Source organism: Propithecus coquereli, unplaced genomic scaffold (genome assembly GCF_000956105.1).
Source record: "Propithecus coquereli isolate 6110/MARCELLA unplaced genomic scaffold, Pcoq_1.0 Scaffold120, whole genome shotgun sequence".
NCBI lineage: Eukaryota > Metazoa > Chordata > Mammalia > Primates > Indriidae > Propithecus > Propithecus coquereli.
In genome coordinates, this window is record NW_012136081.1 from 7,071,550 (window position 1) to 7,098,895 (window position 27,346).

The 27,346-nt window shown below is 60.7% G+C and overlaps 3 protein-coding genes across 3 annotated transcripts in view; all 3 read right to left on the bottom strand.

The window, feature by feature from the left end:
* CNIH2 (cornichon family AMPA receptor auxiliary protein 2) overlaps nt 1-59 on the bottom strand; it is a 5,846-nt gene extending 5,787 nt beyond the window's left edge. Inside the window, exon 1 of the mRNA XM_012664920.1 lies at nt 40-59. Coding sequence (XP_012520374.1) covers nt 40-59 — 20 coding nt within the window. The remainder of the gene's footprint in view (nt 1-39) is intronic.
* A 546-nt stretch (nt 60-605) lies between these two features.
* RAB1B (RAB1B, member RAS oncogene family) lies at nt 606-7,619 on the bottom strand. Its single transcript, XM_012665523.1, has 6 exons — nt 7,517-7,619; nt 5,856-5,928; nt 5,471-5,566; nt 5,264-5,359; nt 2,150-2,281; nt 606-2,055 (listed from the first exon to the last, which is right to left on the bottom strand). The coding sequence occupies exons 1-6, from the start codon at nt 7,528-7,530 to the stop codon at nt 1,861-1,863; spliced, it is 606 nt and encodes a 201-aa protein (XP_012520977.1). The 5' UTR covers nt 7,531-7,619; the 3' UTR covers nt 606-1,860.
* Nucleotides 7,620-8,436: 817 nt separating this feature from the next.
* KLC2 (kinesin light chain 2) lies at nt 8,437-16,789 on the bottom strand. Its single transcript, XM_012665524.1, has 15 exons — nt 16,442-16,789; nt 13,989-14,219; nt 13,777-13,846; nt 12,910-13,132; nt 12,186-12,273; nt 11,976-12,077; nt 11,707-11,880; nt 11,499-11,598; nt 10,825-10,874; nt 10,670-10,737; nt 10,189-10,297; nt 9,941-10,099; nt 9,741-9,865; nt 9,456-9,513; nt 8,437-9,120 (listed from the first exon to the last, which is right to left on the bottom strand). Exons 1-15 carry the CDS (start codon nt 16,667-16,669, stop codon nt 9,037-9,039), a joined length of 1,869 nt encoding a protein of 622 aa, XP_012520978.1. The 5' UTR covers nt 16,670-16,789; the 3' UTR covers nt 8,437-9,036.
* Nucleotides 16,790-27,346: the final 10,557 nt, after the last annotated feature.

The following is a 27,346-nucleotide window of genomic DNA, read 5'->3' on the forward strand; positions in this document are numbered from 1 at the left end:
GGCCGCCGCCCCCCGCCCGGCGAGCCCGTGGCCACGCACCCTCGGGGACACGCTGACATGGCCGCGCACTCCCGGCACCCCTGCCCCCACAAACAACCCACCGCAGCCCCAGGGACGGGCACACACCCCCAGCCTCACACACAGCGTCGCCCTCCCCACGACAGCCCGCCTTAAGTGGGAAGCAGTTGTCACTGTCACTGGCCCAGGGTGCAGAAACTCCGGGCCGGAAGCCGGAGCGAGGCAGGGAGAGCAGGCTGAACCGGGGTTGGAAGGTGCGGGCCAGGTGTGCCCGGCTCCGGCTGCTGCCCGAGTCCACATCTTGGCCGTGTGCCTGCGTGGGTGTTGGCAGCAGCTCACCAGGTACTCGCTGATGGCCGCCTGCGTCTCTCCCTGACAGAACGGTGCTGGGCCCTTGGGGACAGACCACAGAAGCACAAGCAGGCTGCTCTCCTAGCCCCAGGAAATGGGTCAAGGGCTTTCGCCAGCGACCCCAGGACACAGAGCCCAAGCCAGGACCCAGAGTGTCCTACCAAGCCCTGGGCCCCAATTCTACCCTGCACCCCAAGGCTGGGCTCAGCCCACAGACCACGCTCGGCCACCACAACTTCCTTGCAAAAACCCTCGGCTCACCCGAGGGCCAGTGGAAATTTATTGATTTTTATTTTGTCCTTTTCCATCTTTTCCCCCAAGTGGCTTTTCCTTGCAAAATGCCTGACATGACTCCAGAGGGGAACCTGGGAGTAGAGGACGCCCCAAGAGGCAGCCCAGGGACTTAAATACAAGCTGGAGGGCAGGGCACGGGTGGGACAGGCAAGAGACAGCACGAGGGACATGGCTTCTTAGGTAGAGACCAAACGTTTGTTTTTCTGCAGGAAGCAGCTGTGCCAGAGGGCAGGGGGCTAGAATCCTGGGTGGGAAGGGGGTAAGCAGAGGTCCCCCAACCCTGGGTTGAACCCACATTCCCCAGAGAAGTAGCGGCAGGGGCTGAGGATCTGCCCTACTAGGCTCCAAGGGCTGGAAAGGGAGAACAAGCCAGATGTGCTGCCTCGGGGAGGGAGGAGGTGCTGGCAGAGTGAGGGTTAAGGCTGGTGCCCAGCGTCGGGCACAGTGGGCCTTCCGCCTCTGCCTGCCGTGGGGACAAAGGGGCACGGTGGGCAGGCAGTACATGGGCCTGGCTCTGGCAGGGCAGGGGGCGGCAGGAGCAGGCTCCCTCCGGGCTCAAGACACAGGCCCAGCAAGGCTGCCCGCCCACCTGCCCTCGATGTGCTCAGACCCCACCGCAGCTGGACGGCTCGAGCTGGGAGTGTGGGAGGGGAGACAGTGGGAGGAGGAAAGGGTGGGCTGCTGAGCCCCTGTGACCCCCACACCCGTCCTGAGGTCCGGCCCGGGACCCTGGATCCCAGGTCCTGGATCCCCTGGCCACACTCCTGGCCCCGGCCACTGACCGCAGCGGGGGGCAGCAGAGGGCAGGGAGGCCCTCGGCTTTAGGGAAGGAGGGAGAGAAGGAAGGGGAAGGAGAGAAACCCAGTGCAGCATACATGGGGGGCAGGAGGGAGACAGACAGAGGAGCCCTCGTTCCAAAGGAAAGTGTGTGGTGGGGCATCTTTTAAAGTTACCTAGAGGCAGCAGCAGAGCAAGCCCCACCCTAGCCACAGGTCCTGGGTGTCTTCCCTGGGGGGCCCTGACAGAATCAGGGCTCAGGGCAGCAGGCAGATGGGCCAGAGGGAGATGGGGAGCCCAGGACACCCCAAAGCCACAGACTCAAATGCCCCAGGAGAGGGAGTGGGAGGCACCTCCTGCCCCCTCCAGGGGCATCATCTGGAGAAGATGCCCCCTCCTGTCCCACTCCACATGCCCCTTCTAGCAACAGCCACCACCAGCTGGCTTTACAGGGGTGCTGTCGATCTTGAGGTTGGGCCGTTCACCCCCTGAGGCTGCCCCAGGCCCCATCCGCTTTTTGATCTCAGCAGCCATAGTCATGAATGCCTGCTCGACATTGGTAGCGTTCTTGGCACTTGTCTCCAGGAAGGGGATGCCCAGAGAGTCTGCAAACTCCTGACAAGGGGAGAGGAGAGAAAAAGAGGGGAGAGAAGGGTGAGGGGCAGCAGGCCCAGGCTCCCCTGGGCAGCCTGGCCCAGGCCCTGCTCACCTTGGCCGTGGTGTTGTCCACCACCTTCTTGGTGGTGAGGTCACTCTTGTTGCCCACCAGGAGCTTGTTGACGTTCTCGCTGGCATAGCGGTCAATCTCCTGCAGCCACTGCTTCACGTTGGCGTAGGACTCCTAGAGGGGGCCAGGGTCAGAAGTTATTTTCTTCCTAACTCCCACCTCCACCCAAGGCCTGGAGAACAGGGGCTTCTTCGAGGGGAAGTGAGCTGCCTGGGGCCCCTGAGAGAGGCAGGGGCTCGGGTGTGGAGGAAACCGTCTCATTCAGGTCTGGCGTTCCTTCCTGACCTCTTCCGTCTGGACCTCGAAAGCCAGCCCAGTACAGCCCCAGCTACTTGCCAGCGGCCCTAACACTTCTGCAGCCGCCCAGGCCTAAGGGCCAGCCAGCTCCGCTTCCTGCAGCTCTCTCTCCCTGAGCCACCCATGGGCTTAACCACACGTGGGGACGATGGCATCAGAAGGGCCAGAGCAGAGACAGGAACAGAGAGTAATGGGTCCACAAGAATCTCAAAGTTCCCATAGGGGCCTTAAAATCCCTTTTAGGTTTGAAGTCTTGGCACCCAGTGGGAGGTAGAGGGTCCTTTCAAAGGCCTTGGCCTATGAGGGAGACAGGTCTCCTGAGAACAGAGGCTACATTCACCCTACTTTTCGCACCAACAGTATAATCACTCGGCCTCACTTCTCCCCACCCCCAGACAAGTGACAGAACTTTTAGGAAAATACTGAAGCTAGATTTTTCATTCTTAGCAGCCAGGTGATACCATACTAGGCTCAAACTTAGACCTCTTGCCCTGTCCCAAGCTAGGCCCTCTGCTGGGCACTGGGGACAAAGAAGGGAATTGTGCCTGGGCCCTGCCCTAAGGCATTCAGGAGACACTGGAGGAACCGAGCAGGACACACATGGCAAGACAGGATAGAAGGCAGAGGCTGGGGAGCCCCAGGACCATCTCTGCCTCGAGGGGCTACAACTGACCTAAGCCTGCAGGTAGGAACCGGCCTTGTGCGGGACAGGTCACAGGAGGGGAGGGCACAATGCCTCTGGGGAGTGGGAAGAAGGGGCACGTTGCTGGCTGCAGACCCTCAGGGAAGGAGAGGGAGCAGGCGGGCCCGAGCACCAAGCATCTTAGCCTGCCAGGAAGCAGCTGTGCCAGAGGCCAGGGGGCTGGGATCCTGGGTAGGACAGAGGTTTTCTTAAGCAGGAAACGGCAGGATCACACCTATGGTCTGGAAAGATAGTTCTAGCAGGAGTGTGGAGACCAGGTCAGACCAGCAAGATGGAGACCAAGTGGGAGGTGGCAGTAATAATCAGGGGAAGAGAGGATGTGCTCTGAGCCAGGGAAGCACACAGGACCCATCCTGGGCTAAGCCCTTGCTCAGCCATTTACTGTGCGTGTCACCTTAGGCATGTCACCTGACCTCTCTGAGCCTCAGTTTCCTCATTTCTATAAAACAGTACCTCCTGGCAGCGCTGCTGTGAGCATGAGAGAATGAATGCAGGCCTGTCTCATAACAAGTGCTTAATTAGCGAGAGCTGCTATTATCCTCATCACTGCTATTATCATGAGGGGACAGATTTGAGAAATGATGGGGAGAGAACAGAACCTTGAGACTGACTGGATGGGGGAGGAAGAGTTTTCTGGCCAGGCCGACAGGAACCCTGTTACAAAGATGGGGGTGCAGGCACCAGTTTGGGGAGAGACGGTGAGGCCAGCGCTGGACATCGGAGAGCTGCAGACGGTCTGGAGCTGGGGAGAGGCTGCCTGAGGATGGGGAAGGGCCAGGAGCCCTGGTCCCAACGCTGGCTTTGCCCTTCCTGGCTGAGCCGAGGGGCGAGTTACTCAGCTTCCTCATCTGGAGAACACGGAGCCCACCATTTAGTTCACTGGGTAAGACCGTGAGGATAAGAATGAACACAAAGTACCAGCACAGACACGGGCACAGGGAGTGAGTCCACAGGGACAGCTGTTTGGACGTTGGAATCACAGAACATGAGACAGAAGCCAAAGCATGAAAGTGACCAGAACCGTCCAAGGGGAGTAAGGAAGACACTTGGGACAGAGTCGGGAGGCACAAAATAAGGGGTTGTGGGGGCAGCACAGGATGAACCAGTAAAAGGACACTGTGAAGACAGAATCGAAGGCAGAGGGAGGTTGGGAGCTGGGGCTAGTAAACTTGTCAAGGAGAGAAAAGAGAATGGAGTTAAAAGCCACAAGAGGTAACTCAGGGCAAGAGCTAAAATGAGGTCACTGGATTTGGCAGTCAGGCGGGCCCTGGTGACCTCTGTCTGGGAGGTGCAGAGCTCACCCACAGCCTGTGCGGAGCTGGGGGCGTGGAGGCATCATGAGCTGGAGCCCAGCCGCCCCTCAGACAGGGGCTCCTCCCGGCCCAGCGCTGAGGTAAGGTTCTCCACGTCCCCAGAGCCTGGCCGGTTAAGCAACAAAGTTTGGTAGAAGAAACAAAGCAGGTGGAAGCAGCAGAAGGCTTTCTGGCTCCACCACTCAACTAGCTAGAGGACCCTCAGCAAGCCACCTCGTCATCCTGAACCCAATTCCTCATCCGTAAGACAGGGACGTGACACAGGCCTCTTAGGAGCATCAAACGGCAACGTGAAGGCTGTGACAGGTTCTATAAACTTTAAGGTCTGATGGGAGCATTTCTGGCTGTTACTGTCACCACTGCTGCCAGTGACAGTGAAGCTGCTGCGGGAGACACAGGGCTGCTAGACCTCGGCTCATGCGGGGCCCAGCGCTCAGGGCTCCCTCCCTTCCTTGTCCGAGGCTCTCTCATTGCTCCCCCATGGTGTCTTCACACAGGAAGCCACGGCCCAGCACAGCAGCCAACCAGCTGATTAAATCCCCACAACACACAGGTGCCCGCAAGGTTGACAATAAGGTGGCAAGGCTGGTGGGGAGGTGTGAGGCCTGGTTCTGCAAGACCCTTAGCAGAACCTCGGAAGGATCCATTTCTGCGCGTTTCTCTCGCTGTGAGATAAGGCCAAACAGCCTCCTTTCCAGGAAGTGTCAGGAAAGAGAGGGCAGGCAGCAGGAGTCAAAGGCCTCAGGCTGAGGAGGCAAAGCTGAGGACAGCGTCCACGAGTACCTGGTCGGTGACGTCATACACCACGATGATGCCATGAGCCCCCCGGTAGTAGCTGGAAGTGATGGTCCGGAACCGCTCCTGACCAGCTGTGTCCCACTGTAAGACAGTAGGCAGAGGGCAGGTCAGTCCTGGGCTCCATGTCCAGAGCCCCTTCCCTCCCAAGGCGGATGCCTTTGTACCAGGGGTTTTGGGAAGAGTGACACTCACAATCTGAAGTTTGATGGTTTTGCCATCCAGCTCGATGGTTCGGATTTTGAAGTCCACCCCGATGGTGCTAATGTAGCTTTCTGTGTATGTGTCATCCTGGAAGGTCAGGGGCCAGTGAAATGGCCTGAGTGAAGGAGTCCAAGGCCCCTTAGGACAGCCTCCCTCCAGCTCCCTGTCCCAGCTGGGCTCCTCACTGCCAAGCCCCAGTTCTCAGGGCCCCCACTCGCCAGCCCTGTGCCTCTGCTCAGTCAGATGCGTTGCTGGCAGGTCCTGCAACTTCATCCTTGGTTCCCAGGGCTGCAACTACCGTGCTCTGGGTTGCCCCTTTCCCCACCAGCCGCCAGCCAGGACCCCAGATGGATGGTATGGGAGGCTTCTTACTCACAGCAAACCGCAGGAGCAGGCATGACTTGCCCACGCCCGAGTCACCAATCAAAAGCAGCTTAAACAGGTAGTCACTGGAGAGAGAGGATCAGAAGGCATGAAGGCAGGAGCCCGCTAGCATCTCTCTAGGGTCACAATCACGGCGTCCCCCCACACCACGAGGCATGCCTCAGTTTCGAGTACGACGGTGCTCACCAGATCCTCACCCAGGCCCTGGGCTGGGGAGGGCTGAGCCCTCACCCGTAGCACAGCTGGCTCGAAGGACTCTCAGCTTGCCAAGTCTGAAGTCCCACTTTATGAAGAAAGAAACCAAGGCACCGAGAGGGACGTGACCTGCCAAGGTGACAAAGCTGGGTATCCTACCCTGATTCCTGAGAGATTCCATGGGTCTGTCCAGGGTGGGCTATTTAGACAACCCCCACTACACACCCTGGCGTGGCACGGGAGGCCCCAGGAGTGGAAAGCAGGGCCCAGTCCCGGACCTATCAAGTGAAAAAGCTACATAAAGAGCCTGATATGAAGTCACCAAGAAGAAGTGGTCAACAAGTGGCAATGATAGTCACATTTAATATTTATTGAGTTCCTACTTGTGACAAAATACTTCAAATGCATCTCATTTAATCCTCCCAACAGTCCGATGAAGCGAGTGCCGTCATTTCCCAACTAATAAGGAAACCACAGATCAGAGAAGGGAAGTGACTTGCCCAGAGACAACTTTAAGACCAAGTCTGTCAGACTCCGAAGACCCTGTGAGAGCCTCCTGACTCCCTCCTCTGCTCCCCTTCTAATCCAGCTCACACCTTTCCCTTCCCCAAGGAAACCTGAGGCCTGGATCTGGAGGAGAAAAAGGAAGTGGCTGAAGAGGAGGAGGTTAACCGACACTTGGGGAAATGGGCGAGCCAGGGCAGGAGACGTGGGCCACCTACCCGCAGGGGGAGTAACCAAGCAGTGAGGAAAGTTTGAGGACCAAAGAATCCCACTGGAAGGCGGAAAGCAAACTCCACGTTCGCATGAGCTTCATCGGCAGTGTGACCGCGAAGGTTAGTGTGTGTGACGCTGGCACCGGGGCCTGAGCAAAGGTGAGAGCGGGAAAGGACAGCACGCCGGGGTGACAGGACGGCGAGACCCAGGCAAGGGGCAGGAAGCAGCCCTGGAGGGGAGGACCTGCGGGAGATGTGACCCAGGCGTTGCTTCCGCCCAACCCCAAAAACCGGGCTCCAGGAGGAAGGTAAGAGCGGATGGATTCACTGACCAACCTAAAGAGCCCAAGTCTGAACCCAAGAACAGAAACTATCGTGACCGGCGCCAAAACGCCGGGACCGTGGTGAAGGAGCAGGTGGGGAAACTGAGGCCCAGCGTGACTGGAGCTGGAGTTTCACCTGACCGATAAGGCCTTGTGGGGCCAGTGCCTTGGGCTCCAAGTGCTATCTGTCGGGATCGCCGTGTCTGAGCCCCGGGTGCGAGGAGTCGGGGTGTCTAGCCAGGGTCCTAGGGCCCCCGGGGGGAGGGGCAGGACCCGGATGTGAGGGGGGGGCAGCGGAAGAGGGACCCGGATGTGGGGGCGCCGCGCAGCCCTGATCCGGGCCAAACAACCCCGGTAAGCGTACAGCCCCGTACTCGGGATCGAGGCTGCGCCGCACGGCGCGGGCGGGGCTCACTCACTATTCGGGGTTCATGGCGGCGGCGGCGGCCCGCTCGGTCGCTCCCAGTCGGCTCTGCTCCGCCTCCCGTTCCAAGATGGTGGCCGCTCCGCCCCAGAGGCCCCGCCCGCGGCACGCAGGCGCAAACGATTCCGACTGGGGCCTCGTCGCGCTGCTTCTCGGGACTTGTAGTCTCCCTCGCCGCCCAACTCACCCCGCTGCGCAGGCGTAGCCCGGAGGCCTGTGCCCTCTCGCCCCTCACCGCCGGCGCAGTGCTTTCTGGGGCTTGTAGTTTGCTCCCCAGACGGAGCGGGCTCCCGGACCGCGCTAGGGGGGACGGCGCTTCAATCTGACGGAGGCGGTCATCCTTCCCCGCCCAGCTTGCAAGCATTAAACCAGAAGGTGGGTGCCAGTAACAGACGAGTAAAAGTCCTTATCAAGGGTTCTTCGTGTGTGCTGGGTACTCTTAACTCATCCGAATAGGATGTTATCACCACGTTCTAAAGATGAAAACATCGAGTCTCGGGAAACTCGCTCAAGGCACAGCACGGAGCAAGGAGCAGACACGCCCGCGCTCTCTAGCACCCCAGGAGCGAAGGTTTGGGAAGAAATCCTGAACCCGTTGCGGGGCAGGGGCCGTGTCTGGGCTCCGGCTGCGCGGACAGGGAGCGAGCGACACACATGCACACCCCACTCCCGCCCCACCCCATCCAGACACGCTGGGGGTCCTCGACCTCCGCTTCAAAACGAGCCCGGCTCAGATTCAAACCGTCTTTATTTCTACAGCAACATCTGAAAATAGACAGCGACCGCCTCGGCCCCATCCGGGGCAGCCCCCCTGCCGCGGGCCGCCACTGCCCCTCGCGGAAGCTGCAGGAGGGGAAGCGGCGCGGCCGGGGGCCGGCGGGAGGACGTGGGGAAGGCCCTCGGTCCTGCGGCCGTGGCGGGGTGGGGCTCGTCCCTCGGAGGTCAGGAGCGCGACAAGGCCCAGGGAACCCTTTGGGGAAGCGCCGCTGCGAGAACGCGGAGCCTGGGAGATACCACCGCGCGGAATGGGGGTGATTAAGGCCTGGGCGGTACCACAGAGAAGGGCGAGGAGGCCCGGGCAGTACGTGGACTGAAGGGAGGGGCGCGGCCAATAACTTATTTCTCTATATACAGAAGCAACGGCCGGGTGGGGTGGGGAGAGGGCAGGGCGCTGAAGGGGCGGCAGGTGCTTAGTGTTCTTGGCTCTGGGGTCTGGGGCTGGTGGGCCACTGAGTATCTTGGAGACTCGAGCCAGCTCCTCCTGCCGGCTGGGACGTAGGGGGGGGGGGCAGCTGGAAGGAATAAATAAGGGACACAGCTAGAGCGCGCAGGCCCAGCCTCCGGGATTCAGGCTGAGATGACAAGGGAGGAGGTTACCCTGAGATTGAACAGAAAAGACAGGGGCCTTGGGGAAGACAGGCGGGACAAGCAGCGGGCCCATGCGCAGGGCTGGGGTGGGGGCACACCCGGCGGAGGCTCTGGCAACTGGCTTGCTTTCCGGCTTTCCCTTCGGGATTAGCCCACGAGGGAGCTTCGTCGGGAGAGGTCCATGGAGCTGGAGCTGAGAGTGCGGCTGTCAGAGAGACCTGGGCCTCCAGGCTGCGGGCAGAGGGGGCAGGTGGCTCAGCCTCACGCCTGTGCTGGTCTGTGCTTCCCAGGCCCAAAGGGCAGAGGCAGGTCTGGCCCAAGGCCATGCCCTGGTGCCCGGGCACTCCTGCCCACCTCCACGCTACTGTGTTGGCACTGGCTGCTTTCATGTCCACCCAGGGCAGGGGCTGGGTTCCCCCCAGCTGTCTCCCTGCTGTTTAGCCCAAACTAGGCCTGGATGGAGACAGGAACTGTTACTGGATGAACACACATGCTTGGGAAGCTGGGCTGGAACGCACGCAGGCCTGGCCGCAGCTGCCCAGTGCCAGACCCCCGCCCACCCCTACCTGCACCGGCTCTTCCACACTCTTGTTGAGGAAGTTGAGAGAACTGGCCCGCTTCATCCTGAGGGAAAAGGATGGCCAGGATTCGCCCAAGGTGGAACTGGGGGAGGATGGGGGAAGGGGTCAGGCTGGGGCTGGGGCTGGGGCTGGGGTGGGAGTGGACGTGGTGGGTGGCAGAGCCTGAGAGGGATGGGAGGTCACCTGGATCCAGCAGGGGCTCATCTGGGGTTGCTGGAGGGTTCTTGAGAGGCTCACCCTGCTGGGGGCCTCAGTGGGGTAGGGGCTTACCTGGGGTTAGGGGGCTCCTGGGGACCACCCCCCTGCAGCTTCTTCACCAGCATCTCACTGCTGCGCCTCAGGGCATCCCGGAGCTTCCCAAAGGAGCCACTGCGCCGCAACAAGCCACTGCCGTCCTGGGGGTGGACAGGCTTGTCTCTAGGTCACACTGGCCACACAGGCTCCCAGCCCATCCCAGCCCCTAGACTCACCCCGCTCCACTCAGCTGCAGGCCCTGCCTCCTCCAGGTCGGACTCAGCCCGAGGCCCGGCACCCCCGGCCATGTCCCGGCTGCCGTGGCGGTCTCCCCGCCCGCCACTGCCGTCTTTCAGCAGCTCCACCACCTTGGTCTGGCTCGCAGGGTCCAGGCCCTGAGGGAGGGGCAGGGGCGTCAGGCCCTGACTGGAACACACACGGGCCACACAGGTCCCTGCCACCCACCTCCTGCCTGGAGCCCCACCTGCTTCCGGCTGCGACTAGCACAGTCTTCCAGCGTGTGCGCAGCTTCCAGCTTGCCCTGGCGCCGGTACAAGGCCCCCAAGCTGCGCAGAGTGGTGTTGACCGTAGGGCTGCAGACAGGACGGTCTCATACTCCATGGTCCCCCAGACCCAGGGCCCACCCTGGCCCCCAGGCCACACTAGGCCCTGAGGAACCATCCCGCCAACCAGAACCCAGCCCCTCCCATGTGTCAAGCCCTGTGCTAGGCCTGCCTGTCCCGGGGAAAATCACCCCAGGGCCACCAGGACTGATACCTAGGAGACCCAGGAGCAAGAGAATTAGGCTGTCCCAGTGCAGGGAGCCTTCTGGGGGCAGGTGGCCTGGGACCTGGGCCTTGAAAGATGAGCTGGCAGAGAGGTGTGTCCTTGGTGAGAGTGGAAAGTGGAGCCTGGGAGGTGCCCGGCCACCTCCTCTACCCGCAGCCCAGCACCGCTGCCCTCACCTGTCTACTTTACAGGCCTTGTACCAGCTGCCGTATTCCCCATAGGGGGCGCTGTCCCGGCGTTTATCCTGGGGGAAAGAATGGCGGGACGTGGGAGGAGGCCCTCGCTCTGCGCATGTCCCTACCCTCTCCGGACACCCACCCCACGGAGCTACCTTGCTCTCCTCCCGTTCCTCTGCGTGCATCCAGATGGGCTTGTTGTCCCCTGGCAGAAGAAAGAGGATGATGACCAGTCTGCCATACAGGCCTCCTGGCTGGGCTAGACCAGGACTGGGGAGGGGGACCAGGGTTGGGCTTCGTTGAATGAACAAGAAACAGACCCAAAACGTTGCTGACCACCTCTGGACACAGGTGAGCACGGCACAGGCTGCAGTGCGGGACTTGTGACCGAGGCGGGGAGCGGGGAAGGACAGACCCTTGCACACCTCAGGCCCACAGTGCAGGATGCATGCTAGGCCTGAGTGATGGGCCAGGCTCCGGGGATCCAGGAGTAGGAATGGGGGCCAGAAGTTGGTCTCCCAGAGCGGGAGACGTGGGGCCAGGCCCTCCAGGCGAGCAGGAGTTCCCAGTAGAGAAGGGGGAAGCCTCTGGGCCCAGAGCACAGGGTAGACAAAGGTGTGCGTGGCACAGGCAGGCCAGGGAGGCTGTGTGAGTCGGTGTGTGCTCACGTGTGCAATCGTGAGCACGAATGGCTGGCACCACCCAAAGGCGAGGCTGGGGACCAGCCGGAGCCCGGCCCGAGGGCCCACCCAGCTGCATTTGTCCTGGGTGCTAACGGCAGAGTGGCCTGTGCTGGATGCCCCGAGAAATGTGGCGGCCACGGACTCACCGTTGACAGAGCCAAACTCCTTCTCGTGAGCGCGAGTGAGGATCTCCTTATACAGGGTCTCTGCGTCCTGGTACTTGCCCTGCTTCAGGTAGCAGGAAGCCTGGAGAGGCGGGTCCCAGAGGGTGAGCAGGACGCAGGGAGCTGAGCCTCTTCCTCTCCTTCCTCCCCCACCCCCTTCCCATCTTCCAGCCCTTCGCGCCCCAGGCACCAGGTTGTTCTTGGTCTTGGCCACGTTGGGGTCGTCGGGCCCGAGGCGTGTGGCGTAGATCTCCAGCGCGCGCCGGTAGTAGTGCTCCACCTCCTCCGCTTTGCCCTGGTTCTGGCACAGCAAGGCCAGGTTGCTGAGCTGCTTGGCCACATCTGGGTGAAACCTGCCCAGGACCTGGCATGGGAGAGGGAGCCAGGGGCTGGGTTCAAGGCTGCCCGGGGCCCCCACCTGCCCGGCACCCCCGCCTGCCCAGCATCCCCGGCTCCCACCTTCTCCCGGATCTCCAGTGCCCGCTTGCATAGCGGCTCGGCCTCCTTGTACTTGCCCCGCTTGCCGTACAGGACCGCCAGGTTGTTCAGTGTGGCAGCCACCTGAGGGGCAGAGAATGGAAGCTCCTGACCCAGGCCCCGCTGGGCAGGGAACTCCGGGCCCTGAGAGCTGCAGCGGGTAGAAGGCAGCCCCCACCCACCCCCACTCACGGCCGGGTGGTCTTTCCCCAGTGTCTTCTCCCGGATGGCCAGGGCATCATTGAGCAGGTGGGCAGCCTCCTTGTACTTGTTCTGGTCCCTGTGAGCAGGCGGGAGCATGGTCAAGGTTATCCCCCAGCCTGAGGCCCTAGCCCAGTGGCCTGTGATCCCCGTGGTCACTCCTATATTCACCGGGGAGTGGGCATGACGGAGTATGAGACAGAGCACGGGGAGGCCTGGTCAGCCCCTGCCCTCCAGGGGCTCACAGCTGGCTTGGACATGCAGTGCTGGGGTCCCATCTGCCACCCACGCCTAGTGTTCCTGGGCTCCACACAACTTTCCTGCCACGTGCCTTGCCCTCTAGTCCCCTGGCCTTTGCTCATGCTGGCTTTCTGCCACAGGAATCTTTTCAACTCTCGTGTTCTGGGCAAACTCACTTTTTACCAAAGCACCGACTCAAGCTTGGTGCCTGGAGAAACCACACAGACTTCCAGGACCCCTGGAGTTCCCACCTGCGGCCCCCTCCCTGGTTCTGTCCCAGCCTCCCTCCTGCCCTCAACTCGGGTTTATTCACATCTGTGGCCAAGTTCCATGCAGGCCCTTCTCTCCCTGCCGCCAACTGCCCGGTGCAGCCCAGGTCCTGGCCCACAGCAGGCTCCGAGTCAGTGATCCAGGGCTGGTGCCTTCAGAATGCAGGAGGCGCCCCCAGGGATGACAGTGGCCAGAGGAGCCTTACCGATAGACCAGCGCCAGGATGTTGAGCATGGTGGCCACGTCAGGGTGGTCATGGCCTGATGTTTTCTCTAGGTCCTCGAGTGCCTGCTTGCAGAGTGGCACAGCCACCTCGTAGCGGCCCTGCGAGGCGTACTGAATCACCAGGTTGTGCAGGGTGCGGAGTCGCGCTGGGATTTCGTAGCCTCCGTGCTGAGCAGCCACATCCCCTCCTCCAGGGCTGGGGGCTGCAGGCCAAGGGCAGGAGGTCAGATGTACCATGTGCCCGCTGGGCTGGGCTGGGCTGCCGCATGCCAGCCGTGCCTTTGACCCACCTGACATGTGGCCCTGGGCAAGTCACTAACCACTCTGCCTCAGTTCTCTCATTTACGGAGTGGGTGCAGTTACCCCATAGAAAGAGTGAGTAGCGTCCCAGTGCCAATACTTCAAGCTGTGCGTCCTAGAGCTCGTCACCTAACCTTGGAGCCTCAGCTTCCTCCCCTGCCGTGTGGAGGCCCGACACGTGCTCAACCCTATGCGCTGGGAGCACGGGCCCCCACTTGGCACTGTCCGTGGATGCAGTTCCTGTCACCCTAGGAGGCCCAGAAAGGAAGAGAAACTCTCCCAGGGGTCGCAGAGAAGCAGGACTTGGAGCCAGGCCTGGCAGCTCCAAAGCTCTTAACTGAGATGCCTGCTCCTCACAGAGCTCACGGCACGTGAGAAGCAGCACTTGAGACCCGCCGGGAAGCTCCGACACGCGGGAGGTTATGGTCAGAACCAGGGCAGGAGGGAACATGGCAGCCACTCGGACCATGGGGTCTCTGAGTCCCAAGGACCAAGAGTTCACACAAGCCTTCTTCCCCCCATTCCAGAACCAACTGTCCATCCGCACCTGGGCTCTGCTCATCCTCATTGGGGAACAGGTCGTCCAGGGAGTCTTTGGGGACGTCCCCCTTCTCCTCCTGGTGAGGAAGACAGGACAAGCATGAGGGGAGGAGGCAGGGGTGGTGGGGTGGCAGCGGGCTGGGACGATGCTCCATGCTGCCCCTCCCTGCTCCCAGGCCCCCTGCCCGGGCGGCGGCGGTGGCCGGGGTGGGGGCTCACGCTGGGGGAGGCGTCGTCGTCAAGCTTGCGGATCTGGCTCATGAACAGCAGGTGCTGCTTCTCCTCCTCCAGCTGGGCCACGGCCTGCTCGCTGCGCTGCAGCTTCTGCTGCGTCCCCGCCAGCTCCTCCCGCAGCCACTGGTTCTCCTGCACCAGGCGCCGCACCTGTGCCCGAAGCTTCTGCTTCTCTGACTCCACAGCCCCCAGGTGGCTTGACAGCGCCAGGATCACCTGTGCAGCCAGCCAGGGTAAGGGTCCGAGCCCTGCCCACTCACTAGTCTGCGACTCCAGCCTGGGCCTCTGGGGCTCTGGAACCCACTGAAGAGCCAGGCCTGGCCCTTCCTGGGAAGAGCTGCAGGCCTCGGGCCTTAACGTTCTCTCCTCCTCAAGGGAGACTCCCTCCAAGGCCACAAACAGACCACACAGTCCAAGGCCCAAACCCAGGAGGCTTGGAGGTCCCTGCATTCCTTCCTTCTGGGATCAGCAGGACCCTGGAAGAGGGCTAGCTAGGGTGCTGTGCCTTCCCTGAGCTACCAATCCTTCCTTCGTCTCTCCCAGGGTTGCACTCAAGCCCCTGTTACCACAGCCACGAGACCATTGCTCCCTGCCCCCAGGCTAGCACCTGCCCAAAGAACCCTGATAGGTGGCTGAAGGGCCACCAAAATACCCCAGTCCCACTTCTGCTGAGGATCCATGGCACCCCCTGCTTTCTGCAGCTCAAAGCTAGAGAAGGGGCATGTGTCCCAAACCCCCAGACAGTTCAGGGGACCACAGGGCCAGGAAAGGGGCCTCAGGCTCAGCCCCCCACCAACCTCCAGGACTCCAGGCTCTTCTTGCCTGGCAGCCTTGGCAGAGGCTGCACCCGCCTTTCTCCATCCTTCATGGTCTAGGGTCATTTCTGCAGTGGCGCCTTCCCCTCTGTTCCCCTGTGAGGGCAAATGCGCTCCACCGGGAGGGGGGCCCCTGTGTGGTCTTCTCTGCCCCTGACAGCAACCGGCAGAGCAGTGCACTGCTCTTCCAGAGTCTAGGCTGTCTGGGACCTGTGCTTTCTAGCTGGTTAGCAAACACCTAAGTGACAGGTGTTTTCATAACCACTAGCTTTAAAAAAATTCCCTAAACAGCGTGGCAGTATATATAGCAGATGCTACGATCCCTATTTTAAAGATAAGGAAACCAAGATGATACAACATGCCTAGGATTCACGGTGCCAGGCAGCTCAGCCAAGATCCGAGCGGAATAAAACCTTTTCCTGTAGCGTCTCAACTCCTTGTACATCCAGCGCCTCCTGGACATCTCCATCTGCACGTGGCCCTGGTGGCCCCAATTTCAAAGGCAGAGCCAGAACTCCGGCTCCGCCCAGCCTCTCTCACCCTTAACTTGCTCAAACCCCAACCTGGGAGTGATGCGCCCTCCTCTCTCTCCCTTACTCCTTCCCCAGGTCCTGCTGGATCTACCTCCGGAACAGCCAGAACTGGTCCCTTCTCGTCACCCCCATAGCCACCCCTTCAGTCCAAGCGCCATCTCTCATTTGAGTTCCGGCAGTGGCTTCCTAACCCAGTGCAACCTGCTTCCATCCTTGACCCACTAAGGTTTATTCTCCATTTTAAAACTCAGCCACAGGGAGTTTTTAAAACCTAAGTCAGACTGTGTCCCCTGCCTGCTTAAAGCCCTCCAAAGGCTTTCTGATTTCCTGAGAATAAAACCCAAACTAACAAGGCCATAGTCTGGCTCCTGGCTTCTCCACAGGCCTCTTCTGTCCCTCTTTCCTTCCCCATCAAGCTCTAGTCACACAGTTCTCTGAATCCCCACACCACAAACTCTTTCCTACCTCGGGACCTTTGCACATGCAGTATCTTCCCCACTTCCCTTTTCTGGAGACTGGTTCATTTTTCCCTTCAGGTTTTGGTTTGTCATTTCCTCAGAGAAGTCTTGCCTGATCAACAGACAAGACTCCCTGCTATAAGCTATCACAAGATCTCCTTCTTTTCTTTGGCGAACTTGTTACCATTTGTAACAATTATTTCTGTATGTGTATTTCTGTCTCTTTTCCTACAGACTAGGGCAGGGACCTTGTCTGTCTTGTTGGACGCTGTATCCCTCGCCCCTAACACATTGCCTTGATAGCTTATCTGTTAATGAATGAATAAAGAATGAATTGAAAGGAGACTGTGTCTGGGTAAGGATTCCCTCTCTGCTCTATGCCACTCAGTCTCTGTCAGGTAGAGGGGGCCAGGAACAGAGTCTTGTGTGGAGGTGAGAGTGGTCAGGATCTCTTGGGGCAGGGCCGGGTCTCCGAAGTGCATTCATCTTTTCAAAAGATACTTGCTGGGGTCCTCACACGGGGCTCCAGGGAACAGATGGTTCCCCGCTCAGATTCTGTTCCTACGCTCCTGGGATGCCTCTGGAAGGCTCACTCCCTCCCGTGACCTCCCACCGCAGTGTCCCCGACCTACCTGGGCCTCCCCCAGCCCCAGCTCAATGGCCTCCAGGGAGCGGCGCAGGACGACACAGCGCTCCTGCGAGCCAGGCTCAGCCTCGCCAGCCTCGTGGGCGACCAGAGGCGCCAGCAGGGCACGATGCTCCCCGCGCAGGGTCTCCAGGCCCTGGATGACGGCCTTGGTGCCCAGCACGATCTCATCCTGGCTCAGCTTCTCCTCTCGCGGAAGCACCATCATGGCCATGGTCGTGCCGCCTGCGAAGGCGAGGGGGCGAGCAGCGGGCGCCGGGCCTGCGGCCACACCGCCGTCCGCCCAGAGTAGGTAAACACGGCGGTCCCCGGGTGCCCGGTCCCCCGGGCGCAGCCCGCATCATGCCCGCACGCTCGGCCTGCAGGGGGCGCGCCCGGCTCGCTTCGGCCGGGGAGACGCAATGCGGTGCGGCCGCTGAGGCCGGACCCTGACTTGGCTCCAGACCATCAGCCCGGGCCGGCTCGGCGGCCCAGTCTCAGGGCTTCCGCGGGACTCCCCTAATGGGGCAGGTGCGGGGGTCCTGGGCTCACTCCCGCGCAGGAGACCCCGGCCCCTCGGACAGCCCCTCCCCAACTGGCAGGCCGAACGCAAGCCCCTCCCCCCGCAGGCCGACCCTGCGCAGACCCTCCCCCTGGAGGGGCTGAGAGCTCGCGTCCGGGTCCCTCCAGGCCGTGCCCACAGCGACCCCCTCCACAGGCCGGCGCGACGCCCTGCAGCCCCCTCCCCCGCCCCGGCCGCCCAGGACCGCGCCCCCTCCCCGCGGGCTGCCCGGTCCTCCCGCAGGCCGCGCCCACGACGACCCTTCCCCGGGCCGACCCGGAGCCCCATTCCCTTGAGGGCCTGAGCCCTGTCCGGCCCGATCGGCCCGCGCCGACCTGCGCCTACGGCTCGGGCCCGGCTCCCGCTCCGGCTCCGGCTGCCGCCCGCCTCACCCGGACCCGCAGCCGAGAGCCGGTCCCGCCGCCTCCATCCCGCCGGCCTTCCCAGCAGCCCCCGCGCCGCCTTAAAGGTGAAGCCGCTACCTTGGCAGCGTCGGAGGGGGCGAAACGCGCGCCTCGGGGCCCGCGGGCTGCCTTAAAGGAGCGCGCCCGCCGGCCGGCTTCGGGGGCGGGGACCGGGCACGGGGCGGGGCGGGGCCACCGGGCGCGCTCCCCGCAGCCGCCTCCCACGCGCCTCCCGCCGGGATTTCCTCCGCCGGAGCCGCCCGGAGGCTGTGAGCCGAACGCACCGCGGGTGGCGGTCCCCCGAGGACGGCAGGAGAAACTGAGGCGCAGGAGAGGCCCGGCCCGCTCTGAGTCCGAGCGAGACAGTCCACACTGATCCGGGCAGTGGCCGCGTACCGAGGCTCACTGTGTGTCTGGCGCTTGGGCGCGACGTGCACCGACTTAGCGCTCACAAACACCGCCGGAGTGGGTGCATCGCAGGTCTGACCCCGGCTCATTTGTCTTTAGAGACGCGTCCCGCACTCCCTTCTGAGCTGTCCCCGTCCCTGTGGGGAACTCATGGCACTTCTGGCTGTAAGGGAGAAAGCGGTGTCCAGGGGCAGGCTGGCTTCGCCGAGACAGCGACTGGCGCCCCGAGCGTGCACGCCGCGGCAAATGCGGTTGACCACAGGATCGCGACAAGGTGGGGCCCCTTTGGTCTGCAGTCATTTGGACTCAGATGAATGTCACCCCCTCAGGGAGGCCTTCTTTGATTCCTGGGCTTCCACCTAGAGCAGGCCTGCAGTCCCTCCCTGACACCCATATCATTGTCTCTATGGCATTAGCCCTTCTAACATTTTTCTTGTTGGTTTGCTTTCTCTGCCCCTGCAGTGCGGGCCAGGGCCTGCCTGTCTCCGCCTCTCCCAGAGTAGCTTCTGGTGGGGTACACAGCACTCAGGGAGCGTTAGGGTTTTTTTGTTTTTAGAGACAGGATCTCACTCTGTCGCCCAGGTTGGAGTGAGTGGTGTGATCACAGCTCACTGCAGCTGCAAACTCCTGGGCTTGAGCAATCCTCCTGCCTCGCCCTCCCAAGTGGCTGGGACTACAGGAGTGCACCACCACACTCAGCTAATTTTTTTTAATCTTTTTAGAGATAGGGTCTCACTATGTTGCCCAGGCTGGTCTTGAACTCCTGGTCTCAAGTGATCCTCCCAAGTTGGCCTCCCAAAGTGCTGGGATTACAAACGTGAGCCACCACACCTGGCCAGTAAATGTTAGTTTTTTTAAAAAACAGAAGAACATGCCTGTTGATCTTGCCAAGACCCTCCAAAGCCCAGGTTCTGGTCTGGTTCTCTGTAGCCCTGGGTTGGTGGCCACCTGGCACTGTTCCCACCATTTCTGGGTTGATGGCACTAGGAAGTGACAGCAGATGACCACCCTTGGGACAAAAGCTGCACAGCAAGGTCTGGTGCTGGCACCCCAAGGATCTAGGGCATTCCTCATGGGTCAGGGTGGGTTCAGGCTAAGAATGCACCAGTTCAGCGTGCTGGTGGGGGCCAGGGTCTCCTCAGCACTGTCTCTGAGAGAGAGACAGTCCTGTGACAGGGAGCTTACTGCATTCCGGTGTGAGACAATTCTAGAGGTTAGAAAGTTTCCTTTATCCCCCAGAGCGCCTTCCTACGGAGCTCACCCACAGCTGCAGCTCTGCCTTCAGGAAGAAGTCCGCTCGCAGTGCCAGCGAAGATAGCTGGAGACAGCAGTGGGCCCGCCCTGTCCTCTCTCTGCCCAGCCCTACTGCGGTTTCCTGACCCTTCCCAAGCCCGACTTCTCCCTTCTGGGTGTAGTCTAGTGTATCACTCCAGACCCTGCTCACGATGTAGTGCTCAGCCCAGTGGCCCGGACAAGGAGTTAACTGCACAGATCAGAGGGCCAGTCCCCCTAACGAGCATGCCCCCTGTCCACCCATAAGGCCGAAAGTCGGGCTGCCTCTGACAGCTACGACAGTGCAGCTCATGGGCAGCTAAGACCCTAGATCATGTACATCTCAGTTACATCTGGCTGGGTTCTTCTCAATCCTGTTTTTCTGCCAGTGATTTTCCCCCAGATAGCTAACATTTTCATGTGGCACAACATTCAAGAGGCTTACAAACAAGTTAAAATGAAATGTACTTCTCCCCCAACCGCGGTGCTCAGCTGTCCAGCTGCCCTGCCCAGGGCACCTGCTGCTCGCAGCGTCAGTGCTGAGCTGTGTTTATCCCTGCCGATGTCAGCTCATCAGCTTTTCTCCGGGGCCCTGAAGGTTGGGTCTTTTGCATTTGGGGTCTGTTGTCCTTCAGTCCTCACATCGGCCCTACCTGCAGATAGAAGCACTGGCCGCAGTTTGACGGGCCTGCCCCGTGCACAGAGCCCACGCTCCACGCCCGACTTGCCAGCATGGCCTGGTCACGGGGAAACGGCAGCCGGAGCCCGGGGCAGCTTTGTTCTTGATGAGGCTGGGTTCCAGACTCTCTTGGGGAAGAGCTTCGTTAGAAGGCTGTCCCTCTGGGGACTGGGATTCAGTGGGGCCAGGGTGTGCCCTGGGCACCCCGTGTGATGAGAAAGCTTCAGCAGTGGCTGCAGTGTGCTCCCTGGGTTGAAAGCCGCTGTGCCGACGCCTGTGTTTTACAGGGAAGAAACTGAGGCTCGGGGGGCGGGGAGGGCGGCTGTGCCCGGTGAGAGAGCAGGCGTTTCGCCCAGCTGTTCCCGGGGCTCACAGGGCTCCTAGTCACCGCCGCGTCCTTCTTGAACCTAGAGTCCAGGTCATCGTGTCGCAGTGTGTAGGGGAGTTGGACCGACCACAGGAGTAAAGGCCGAGTTGCTTGTTCACACCCACACAAAGCACAGTCCACGCACCCTCCACGTACAGCCTGAGACAGGGTCACCCAGAGGCAGAGAACCTGGTGCCCCGCCCGACCTCTGTGTGTGTGTGTGTGTGTGTGCTGTGCGTATGTGCACGGGTGTGCACGTGTGCGCACACGTGTATAGGTGTGTGCGTGTGTGCGCCTGTGTGTGTGCAGGCTCACGTGCTGCGCAGGGGCGAGCGCACGTCCACTGCTCTGCTTTCTAATTAAAGAGCGCATCTCTTTTACCACCTTTTCCCAGATGCACGGAACATTTTTCAACTTCCCTTGATGACTCCTGCAGCTTTGGGCTTTGGTGGCTTCTGTGGTCTCTCTAGGCGGCTGGCTGGCTCCTCCCTGTGTGTGGTGGAGGGACGTGTCCCCCGCTGGTCCTCATGCTCTTATCTTGCTTTCAGCGCTTAACCTTGCATGTGTTCAGCTTTTTCAGCCACTTGGCTTTTTATCTTGTCTCTGAGGATTGTCCTTTGTGTCTCCCAAGGGAAAGGACAGTTACTTCTTCCTGCACTGTCCTGCACTCCCCCCACGGCTGCTGGCCTCGCGCCAGGCTGCCGGTGGCTTCTCAGTCATGGAGAATGAAGGGAAGGGTCTGTGCCCAGTGGCGACTCGCCTCCTTGTGCAGCCGTGCCCAGTCTTCTTCGCACCAGGGACTGTTTCATGGAAAACAGTTTTTCCACGGACGGCGGTGGGCGGTGGCGGAGCTCAGGCGGTGATGCGAGCGACGGGAGCGGCTGCAAATGCAGATGAAGCTTCGCTTGCCCTCACCTGCCGCTCACCTCCTGCTGTGCCCCCCACCCTGCTCCCAAGTTCCTAAGTGTCATGGAAGACAATTTTTCCATGGATTGGGGGATGGGAGCACGGTGGCAGAGCTCTGTGGCTGGTCCCTAATGGGCTGCAGCCCGGGGTTGGGGACCGCAGCCTTACCCCATTTTCTGCAGAGCTCGGCAGTGCCCCCACCCCGCATCCCATGCCTGGGAAGTTGTTCTTGCTACTTTTAATGTTATTGTTTTCACCCTGCAAATCACTCCCACCGTGCCCACCCCATCCCTTTGGATCCTTGGAAACACTCATCCCACCGAAATCTGCTTTCTTAAATTCTTCTTTTCCTTCAGCTGGCTTCCCTCCTGTACTTTGAAGCGGTCGGGGGCGCTTCCACTGAGGACGTCATCCCGCTTGAAATGTCAGCAGATTCCCGTAAGCACTTAAGAGTGGAGGCTCCACAGAGACCACGTCTCCTCCCTCCCCGGGGAGTCGGTTTGTTCCATCTTGGACGCCTCTGGGTGTTGTTCTTTCTGCCACTGAGCAAGAATAGAGCTGCTGAAAGCTCTCCTGAGAGGCTCCTGTTCTGTCCTGGTGGCAGGCGGATGCTGCCTTTCTGCTGGCCTTACAGCCAGGCCGGAGGGCCCTGCCCTGCTCAGTGGGAAGGACGCGGGCCTCGGGTCACACCCAGCTAGGTTCAGAGCGGCGTGTCTGCATTCGCCAGCTCTGTGGTTTAGGCACGGTCTGTAAATGGGGTTCCTAGTACCCCCTTTCTTGAGTCATCGAGAGAACGGAGCAAAATGGCATGAAGTCTTAATGTCCGCTGTGGACGCTGCAGACGCTCTTCCTCCTCACCCTCGCCCCGAGCTTGGTGCCGGCAGCCGCCACGCTGGTGAGTGGAAGGTGGGGAGGAAGGGACGCGACATGGCAGCAGCTCTGCCTGCAGGTGGCTGGAGAGAAGACATGTCCAGAAGGAAAGTGGGCCACAGCGAGGGAGCAAACAGAAAGGTCTGAACACCCCCAAGTGCTGTCTGGCGCCGACAGGAGGCGCCCACGCAGCCAGGACGGAGGGAGATCAGCCCGCTGACCTCCACCCGGCGTCGGCTCCCCGCCTGCGAAGGAGGCCCAGATCCCCGTCTCCAGCCAGGCCACTCCCCGAGCTCTAATTCAACCTCCTTACACTAAACCGTCTCACCCCTTTCTGTCCAAATCTCCTGTGCGGATGTCCTGCGCCTGCCTGCTCATGCAGGGCAGACAGTCAGCCTTTGTCCTTGACTTTTTAGGTTTTTGAGACAGGGTCTCACTCCCGAGGAGCTGGGACTACAGGCATGCGCCACTAAGCCCAGCTAATTTTTTCTGTTTTTAGTAGAGACGGGGTCTCGCTCTTGCTCAGGCTGGTCTCAAACTCCTGACCTCAAGTGATCCTCCCGCCTCGGCCTCCCAGAGTGCTGGGATTACAGGTGTGAGCCACCGCGTCCGGCCTCAACCCCATTTTCTTCTCTTTTTCGTGGAGGGTCTTCCGGTGAGGAGAGGCAAACCTGCTAGACAAATTCTAAACGAGCTGTAACGCTTCTCAGCCCCATTTTCTGAGCAGCCACCAAGACCTGTTAATTCTGCCTCATAAATCCAAGCACTCTCAGGCTCACCCATTCCTCTCCCACCCTTCTGCCGTCCTTTGGGCTATGTCCTCGTCACATCTTTTCTGAAGTGCTGCAACAGCCTTCAGACCCGTCTGGTTTGCAGGCCAGGTCTTGCTTTCTCCCGTCTGTTGTAGCAAAATGATCTTTCTAAATTCCATCGTCTCGCTTCTCTGCCTAAGACCCGTCATCAGCGCCCCATCATCTCAGGACACCGCAGCAGTGCTTGCTCTGCAGAGCAGTGACAACAGCTACCAGGCTTCTCAGCGCCCCAGACTCTGCTTCCCTCCCCTCCCGTCGCTCCCCGTCCCGCCAGCCACACTCTTGTATCCCTGGGTTCGACGCACGCTGTTTGCTGTGCTCAGCGCACCCAGCCTGTCAGACGTCTTTAAGATGCTGCTCAGGCGTCATTTCCTTTGGGGCATCTTGGACACCTTTCCCCCAGGCTGGAGTAGATGCCCCTTCTATGTGCACCGTGCAGCCTGGCCTGCCGTGTGGCAGTGGTCTGTCTTTCTGTCTCCCAGGCTGGCCACACAGGTTAGGACCCAACCATGTGTTCGTCCTGGCATCAGCACACCCAGGACAGGAACTGACCCATGGCAGGAACTTAATGGATGTCCGACGTATGGACGGTTGGGTGGTTGGGGTCCTCTCAAGTAGGCCCTTGAGGGATGGCCCAGAGTCAGATGACCTAGTTAGAAACCTGGCCTCTCCTCAGCCGATCTGTGTGCACCGGACAAGCGACTTAAGCGCACACTCATTTGTTTAGCCCTGATCGAGGGTTGCCACCCGCGGAGTGCCGGGTGCTAGAGCCGCACCCAGGAGCACGTCAGCCCGGCCTCCTGCAGCCTCGTGCGAATGTGGCGGCGCAAAGACATTTGCTGTGGGTGACGGTGAACTCCATGGGGGAGGGTTCAGACAGAGACCGACAGCTGGGCTTGGGAGGGGTGGCTGGGAGAGCCTCTCCCAGGAGGTGGTGTGTGGGTGGCGTCCTAGAGGAAGAGGAGCTGCTCCGTGCGGTGGGAGAGGGGCCTCATGACTGCGAGGTCAGGTACGGGGGGCAGAAGGCAACTGCAGGGGAAGGCGGAGCGGGGGGCGCAGCCGCGCCGGCCTGGCGGACGCGGGTCTGCATTCGCAGGGCATCGGCGCAGCGCGGGGCAGGGGCGCTGGGCTACATTTGGGAGTGGGGTTAGGAGGCAGCATGGACAGGCGTCACTGACGGGCGGGGAGCGGGGCTGACACGGGATGACTCCTGGGTTTGTGGCCTGAGGAACAGGATGGATGCTGGTGCCCTGTGCCCAGACGGGAGGACCGCGGGAGCGCAGGGTCCTGCCTAGCCACGCGAGGTTTGGGTGTCCGCGGCTGTTCAGGCTGTCGGCGCAGCGGTTGGGTGCGAGGGTCTGGAGCTGGGAGGAGGCTCTGCCTGTAGCCGTCCCCTTCGTGGGAAGGAGGCGCCAGCAGAATCGGTTTCAAAGGCTGTTCTGGGGACTCGGTGAAACGCACCCTGGGAAACATGGAAGACCCCGCAGCAGCCTGGCCGAGAGGAGGTGCCCGGCAGGTGACAGTGGGAGCTCTTCGTTCCGTCCGTCCTGGGACACCGCGGTGCGGTGATGAAAGATGTCATTTCAGACATTAGTCTGAAATCTCCCATATAGAAGACTTTCAGTGGATGCCTGTCGGGGATCACTCCTGCCCGAGTGTGGGCTGCGCGTGGGACTTTTCCGGAAGAGGACAGTATGGAAGGGGGTGTGACGCTACAGCGAGGAGCCCTGGCACACACTACCAGGTGACCCAGGCCAACGCCAGCGGTGTCACGTTGCTGGCATGTGCCTTGGTAGGACGCCCTGAGAATGGCACGTCCCTTCTAGGTCTCCCCCCCGAAGCCCGTAGCCTCAGTCTAGCCACAGGAACGTCAGACAAAGCCCAGTCGAGGGACGTTCTACAAAGTGCCTGACCAGTACTCCTCAAAACTGTCAAGGTCATCAAAGATGGAGATCAAAAGGTCCCAGACACGCGTGCCTGTCATCCCAGTGACTCAGAGGCTGAGGTGGGAGGATCGCATGAGCCCAGGAGCTTGAGGCTGTGATGAGGCCACTGCACTCTAGGCCGGGCCACAGAGCAAGATCCTGTCTCAAAAAAAAAAAAAAAAAAAAATTAAAATGTCTAAGAAAATGTCACAGCCCTAAGCAGCCCAAGGAGACAGAATGGCTAAGTGTAGAGTGATATCTTGCATGGGATTCTGGAACAGAGAAACGACTTTAGAGAAAAAGGAAAGACATCCGCATAAAACATGGACTTTAGTTAATAACGCACCGTGCTGGCTAATTAGTCGTGACAAACGTACCACGTGAGTGTGACATGTTCACAACAAGGGAAGCGGGCGGGGTGCACAGCCGCTCTGCAGTGTCTTTGCAACCTTTCTGTAAATCTATTCTAGAATAAAAGCTGACTTAATGAAGCCCCTCTGGAGTGGTGTGCCACTTAGACAGGGTCTTCCACCTTCCGCGCCAAAACGCCACCCCTTTGCCTTTAGACACCGACTCTGGCGGCCCCACGGGCGGTCCTGGTGATTGGGTAGAGCCATCTCAAGGTCAAAGTCGGCACCTTCCCCCAGGTGGCCTCCTGCTTGGAATCCTGGGCACTGTCCCACATAAGCCTCTCCTCCCCTCGCTCAGGCTAGGACTCCCTCCTCTTGCTCCAGCGCCTTGAGTAGCACACATGGATGAGGGACCCCGTTCCAGCAGCAAGAGGGCTCTTCATTGTCAACGAGTATTGACTGTGCCCCTGTGATGGGGCCAGGCATATGCTGGGTGCCCAGGACGCAGCAGGGGAAAAATAGCTCCTCTTTGCTTGGAGCTCACATTCTGGCGGGAGAAAGAAGTTATTTGTGCCAAGGAGTGAGAAGGACTAATAAGAAAAAGCAGGGTGAGATAAGGGCAGGCCTCCTGGGGTGAGGCTTCCGCTGAGACTGGAATGAGGAGCAATTGCATGAACCAGGGGCAGGTGCAGGCAGGCCCAACAGCCTGTGCAAAGGCCCTGAGGCAGGCTGTGCTGTCGAGTTGAGGCATGTCCAGGGGCTGTGGGGAGGGGAAGAGTAAGAGGAAGTAAGACCAGGTACTAGAGGGAGGTCGGATCAGCTAGGCCTCACAGGTTACCGAGGGCTTTGGATTATATTCTTAGCGAGATAGGAAGCATTGGACAGTTTGGATCAGCAATTTAACATGATCTGGTCAATATTTTACAAAGCCCTCTCTGGCTGTGTGTGGAGAATGGACCACAACGCAGAGTCGGGCGGAAGCGGAGAGGTAATTAGGCTACTGCACCGTCCAGAGGAGGGAGGAGAAACGCCAGCAGCAGCGAGGAGGGCAGGAGCTGCCACAGTTGGGTGCTGGGTGTGGGAGAAAGGGAAGCCAGGAGGATCCCAAAGATTTTGGCCTCAGCAGCTAAAGGGGGCTTCCCCTCACCAGAGGGACGCGTCCATGGGAGGAGCAGACTTCACGCTCGGCTGTGTGTGGGGAGAGGAGGCCGGGGCTGCGCCCGAGGGGGCTCCGAGGCTGGGAGGCTGGGAGGAGCGGCCAGCTTGGTGGGAGGAGAACAGAGCTTTGTCCACAGGCCAAGTGGAGGAAGAGATTCAGGGAGCGGGTGATTATTTGCATCCACTGTTGCTGACAGCATCTGGCAGCCGGGGTCACTGGTGGCCTTGGTAAGGGGATGTTTGGTGGGATTGTGGAGTGGGAGGAAGAGGAGGTGGGAACACAGACGGGTCTTCTGGGGTTTCGCTCTCGGGGTAGCGGGGTCGTGTGTGGTAGCTGGAGGGAATCTGGAACCCGGGGGGTCTTTTGCCTTCAACACGGGAGCTGCTCTGCATGTCTGCAAGCGGGTGGGAAAGACCCCATGGAGGACAGGCGGGACAGCAGTGAGGGGACAGAGCAGGGTGGGGCACTTGCTGCCCCAGGAGGGAGGCTGGGGGTGTGGAGTCAGGCGTCGCACTCACTTCGCTAGCTTCTGAGATGGCGCCTGAGGGCCAGGAGCTGGGGGGTCCCAGCCTACTTGTCCCGCCCCTCCCCTGGGACTCCGGCCTTCGCTGCCCTGCTTGGCCGCCCAGCTCCCGGGGAGGCCTCAGGCCACTTCCACTCTGCTCCGTGGCAACACTCCCCCCCAGCTCACACGGGTACCACTGGCTTCCGGAGGCCTCTCTACTTGGCTGTCTGGCCGCAGGGCTCCCCCCCAGCCAGGCCTTGTGTGCAGGCCTCCGCCTGGGAGCTCCCAGGACACTGGCTGTGACTGTTTTCCATCTCTAAGGTCAAGGGCAGGCAGGAGAGTGAACTTAACGATGGGCCCCAGCCCCACCTCTTCCTCAAGAGGCAAAGACCCCTCTGGCTGAGAGGTCAGCGACTTCCAGACACTGTGACAGGACGTAGGCCGAGCAGGGCAGAGAAGGAAACCACCCTCGACTCGCCACTGCCCCGGGAGCTGGGACCTGAGGATTGTGGGCCTGGGCACAGTGGGATCTTGGTGTGGGAATGGCATCTGTTTCTGGCCTCTGCCAGCCTCCTGCTGGGCGAGACACCGCCACGCCTGTCTCCGTCACTGAGGACGCGGGACCCCACCTGGCTGAGGCCGAGTTTGGGTGCGGACGGCTCCTGGCACAGTGAGGGCGCAGAAGCCCGAGGC

What these genes read in the sequence shown, in the direction of transcription:
- RAB1B (XM_012665523.1), bottom strand. An exon ending in GCCTGCTCCTGCGGTTTGCT is followed by an intron (nt 5,567 to 5,855) that starts GTGAGTAAGAAG and finishes CTGACCTTCCAG; the next exon opens with GATGACACATACACAGAAAG. An exon ending in TGGACAACACCACGGCCAAG is followed by an intron (nt 2,056 to 2,149) that starts GTGAGCAGGGCC and finishes TCCCCTTGTCAG; the next exon opens with GAGTTTGCAGACTCTCTGGG.
- KLC2 (XM_012665524.1), bottom strand. Translation starts at nt 16,669, where the DNA reads ATGGCCATGATGGTGCTTCCGCGAGAGGAGAAGCTGAGCCAGGATGAG. An exon ending in CTAGTCGCAGCCGGAAGCAG is followed by an intron (nt 10,100 to 10,188) that starts GTGGGGCTCCAG and finishes CCCCTCCCTCAG; the next exon opens with GGCCTGGACCCTGCGAGCCA. An exon ending in CAGGAGCCCCCTAACCCCAG is followed by an intron (nt 9,514 to 9,740) that starts GTAAGCCCCTAC and finishes CTTTTCCCTCAG; the next exon opens with GATGAAGCGGGCCAGTTCTC.